Source organism: Salvia hispanica, chromosome 6 (genome assembly GCF_023119035.1).
Source record: "Salvia hispanica cultivar TCC Black 2014 chromosome 6, UniMelb_Shisp_WGS_1.0, whole genome shotgun sequence".
In the NCBI taxonomy this organism is placed as follows: domain Eukaryota; kingdom Viridiplantae; phylum Streptophyta; class Magnoliopsida; order Lamiales; family Lamiaceae; genus Salvia; species Salvia hispanica.
In genome coordinates this window covers 2540560-2544695 of record NC_062970.1, presented here as the reverse complement: position 1 = coordinate 2544695, position 4136 = coordinate 2540560, and the positions used below count along the sequence as shown (strand labels likewise).

At 39.5% G+C, this 4136-nt stretch overlaps 1 protein-coding gene across 1 annotated transcript; it reads left to right on the top strand.

The window, feature by feature from the left end:
* The first annotated feature begins 880 nt into the window (after nt 1–880).
* LOC125197414 (beta-amyrin 28-monooxygenase-like) lies at nt 881–3658 on the top strand. The gene is made up of 4 exons (XM_048096151.1): nt 881–1293; nt 1477–2050; nt 2913–3100; nt 3197–3658. Exons 1-4 carry the CDS (start codon nt 922–924, stop codon nt 3494–3496), a joined length of 1434 nt encoding a protein of 477 aa, XP_047952108.1. The 5' UTR covers nt 881–921; the 3' UTR covers nt 3497–3658.
* Nucleotides 3659–4136: the final 478 nt, after the last annotated feature.

Here is a 4136-nt window from a genome sequence, read left to right as displayed (position 1 = left end):
TGGATTTACTATCACTAAAAAAAAAAGAAAAAAGACTCCATTTACTAAAGGAAATATCCGTCAGAAATTATCAAAAATTCGTCCGTGAACATTGTTATCGACAGATAACATTCATCGATAATAGAAAAACACTATTATGAGAGAACCTTAGTCTCGATCTCACTATTATGAGAGAACCTTAGTCTCGATCATTCTCTGGTCAGTCTTCTATTAATGCAAACTTTGAATACCAACATTTGATTCATGTATTGAAGTTTCTAAAATATTCGTTTCTTCTCAAACTTCTAATTAGAATCAAACTGTTCAAAAAGTCACTTTACTTTACTCTAGCAGGTACACACAATGTCAAATATTGAAATCTATGCATTGGCTAGGTCAAGCACACGACCGTGTGCTTGGTTCTGGTTCGAATATGATGTTTGGCACAGGTCGTGCGATTAAAGACCCATCCACCTTGCATGACCTCTCTTTTGTTGTCTTTTTCGGTTTGAATTTTTTCTATTTTTCCTATAAACAACAATTTGGAGGACTATTTTAACCCAAAATATTTTATAAAAACGCATAAAAAATCTATAGGATAAATTAGTTTAATTTGATTCATGTCACCAAATCTATATAGTAGCCTAACCCATGACCAAGTGAGCCAAATACAGCCTGATTCACTTGACTTGAGTGTGATGTGATTAGCTCAACACGTTCATTAATTTAAACAAAATTCGATCTTCGAATCAATCTACAATTAAATAATTAATCGAGCCCATCGATATATGTCAAATTAAACCAATAAAAAATAAAACAGTGGATCTTGCCATCTTGGCATTTCATTTCCCACATTACCATCATGTATGCCTATAAAAAAGCTCCAACTCCCTCACCAAATCTTCACACAAACCACATTTCCATTTCCCTTCAAATCAAAAAATGGAGCTCTTCTACGTCTCCCTCCTCTCCGCCTTCGTCGTCGCCGTCTCCGTCTTCCTCCACTTCCTCTTTTCCAAGCCGGCCGCGTCCGGCCTGCCCCCAGGCCGGACAGGCTGGCCAGTCATTGGAGAGAGCCTCGAGTTTCTCTCCACTGGCTGGAAGGGCCATCCGGAGAAGTTCATCTTCGACCGGCTCGCCCGCTACTCCTCCTCCGTCTTCCGCACCCACCTCCTCGGCGAACGCGCCGCAGTCTTCTGCGGCGCGTCCGGGAATAAATTTTTATTCTCGAACGAGAACAAGCTCGTCCGCGCGTGGTGGCCCTCGTCCGTCGACAAGGTCTTCCCGTCCTCGTCCTCATCCTCGTCGTCGCAGGCAAGGGCCCCTAATGAATCCAAACTTTTTTAAAAATTTCTATTATAAAGTTCCAAAATTTGTTCATAATTATTATAATATAAAAACCCCTATTAATTATGTAAATTACTTAAAATTTATTTTTGAATAAAATTTAAAAAATTTAGTCCCTACTCATATTTATTCCTGCGTCCGCCGCCACAGGAGGAGGCCATCAAGATGCGCCGGATGCTGCCCGGCTTCTTCAAGCCGGAGGCCCTCCAGCGCTACGTGGGGATCATGGACCACATCGCGCGGCGCCACTTTGCGGACGGGTGGGAGGGCCGGGACGAGGTGGTGGTGTTCCCGCTCACGAAGAGCTTCACCTTCTGGCTGGCGTGCAGGCTCTTCGTGAGCGTGGAGGATCCGGCCCACGTGGAACGGCTGGGGGGGCCGTTCGAGAAGCTGGCGTCCGGGCTGATCTCGGTCCCCGTGGATCTGCCCGGGACGCCCTTCAATAAGGCCATCAAGGCGTCCAATTTTATTAGGAAGGAATTGCTGGCGATTATAAAGCAGCGGAAAGTGGACCTTGACAACGGATCGGCTTCGGCCACTCAGGATATTTTGTCGCATATGCTGCTGACGAGTGATGAGAGTGGGAAGTTTATGACTGAAGCGGATATTGCTGACAAGATTTTGGGGCTGCTGATTGGTGGACATGATACGGCTAGCTCTGCATGCGCCTTTGTTGTGAAATATCTGGCTGAGTTGCCTGAGATTTATGAAGGAGTCTACAAGGGTATGTTTATTCTCTCTCTCACACACTAACACACACACTAGACGTGCATTTGGAATCGGAATCGGAATCGGTGGTTTCGGTTTTTGAATCGTGGTCGTCGAAAACGGTTGGAAATGGCAACGGAAACGGCTTAGCTGTTCAAGCGGTCTGGTTTCAATTCCGGTTCTAACATTTTCGACCAACAATTAGTCACTGGTCTTGATTCGGAAAAAAATGGCAAAAAATGATAAAATTCGGGAAATGCTAAAAAAATATCAGGCGGTTCTGAATTGAAATTGAAACCACTCAGTTTCGGTTCATAAGTAGAATCGTTGAATATCTTGTTTGGCTGGTTACGGTGCCTTTGGTGGAACCGTGACATTGATTTGGAACCGAAATTGGCGGTTTTTTAACTGGTGGCACTTAAAACACGTACCATTATGATTTGGCAAAAATAGGTTTAATAGTGATTTATAATTGGATTTTAGTAGTAGTAATTAGAATTTAATGGATTTTTGGAGACTTTGAGGTTAAATATTTTGATTAACTAAACTTAATATGTCAAGTTAGAATTTTAGTATCTTATAAATTGTATACCGTTAATGCTAGCGGTTACATGAATCAATTTGAAACTAGTGATATCTGAATTAATGGGAAAATCGGTTAATACTAATTGTCAACAGAATATCGTTTTGTTAGTGTATAAATGTGTACTTAATTAATTCATCGTGACAAAAGTAGGCAAAAATTTTCTTATTAAGACAGCGGCCGGCTTCAAATGGTCAACAAACCCTTTTTTTTTTTTTTAAATTAATATCTTAGTCTCAAAGTTTTTTTTAATAAAATTTTGAAGTGATTGACATAATTATTTATTTTTCTGCAGAACAAGTGGAAATTGCAAATTCGAAAAAGGAAGGAGAAATGCTAAATTGGGATGATATCCAAAAAATGAAATATTCATGGAATGTAGCATGTGAGGTTTTAAGACTTGCGCCGCCACTTCAGGGTGCTTTCAGAGAAGCCTTGACCGATTTCACGTACAATGGCTTCACTATCCCCAAGGGCTGGAAGGTAATTTCACATTTTCCTTAAATATACAATTGAATACCCACCACTTGTCGTAATCGATATGATTTTCTGACTATCACACACTCATACGTGTTACAGCTCTATTGGAGTGCTAACTCGACACATATCAACCCGGAGTGCTTCCCCAATCCTAAGAAGTTTGACCCATCGAGATACGAGGGCACGGGGCCCGCGCCCTACACCTTTGTCCCGTTTGGGGGAGGGCCGAGGATGTGCCCCGGGAAGGAGTACGCCCGGTTGGAGATCTTGGTGTTCATGCACCACCTTGTGAGGAGATTTCGGTGGGAGAAAATTATTCCTGATGAGAAAATTGTCGTGAATCCGATGCCGATTCCGGCCAAGGGATTGCCTATCCGCCTTTACCCACACAAAGCTTGAATCATCTTCATCTATTTAGTTGTTTTGTTGTTTGTATTAAAATCTCTTTTATATTGAAATGTCAAAATTAAATCAAGAGAATGATTTATTCTCTCTCTCCAAGATTTTTGTGATGTGGTTGTGTAAGTTGAAATCAAACAAGTAGAAAAATTAATTGTCTCATTTGTAATTTTCTCATTAAGAATAACAATGTTTAAGAAATGCGAAGATACATAACTGTGCTATAATAAATGTTTTTAAAAAGGAAAAGTGTCATATTATATGTATGAAATTAAAGTAAATACACGTCATAAGATTAATGAAGCGAATATTGTTTTATCGAATAAATAATTTATTAATTTAGAAATGATGATAACTCTATTTGTGATGTAGTAACAAAATTTATTTAAATTTGACAAATTAAATTAGATTCCGCCACCAATATAATTAGGTCAAACTCGAATTTTTTATTATTCTACTTTGTATTGGATTGAATAGTACAGTTTAAGAAAAGGAATAAAGACGTGTGAGACGAGGCCTATCATCAAGTCATGATAGAGTTGTTTTAACTAAATTATGTAAAGTTGATAGTTTTAAATTAGTGAAATTAATTTAATATTATAACAAACATAAGACTTGGTGATTTGGAATCTCGAATTCA

Excerpts from the sequence above, each read along its gene's own strand:
- LOC125197414 (XM_048096151.1), top strand. The coding sequence starts at position 922 with ATGGAGCTCTTCTACGTCTCCCTCCTCTCCGCCTTCGTCGTCGCCGTC. Across the intron at positions 1,294-1,476 it reads CCTCATCCTCGTCGTCGCAG|GAGGAGGCCATCAAGATGCG; the intron begins GCAAGGGCCCCT and ends CCGCCGCCACAG. Across the intron at positions 3,101-3,196 it reads CTATCCCCAAGGGCTGGAAG|CTCTATTGGAGTGCTAACTC; the intron begins GTAATTTCACAT and ends TACGTGTTACAG.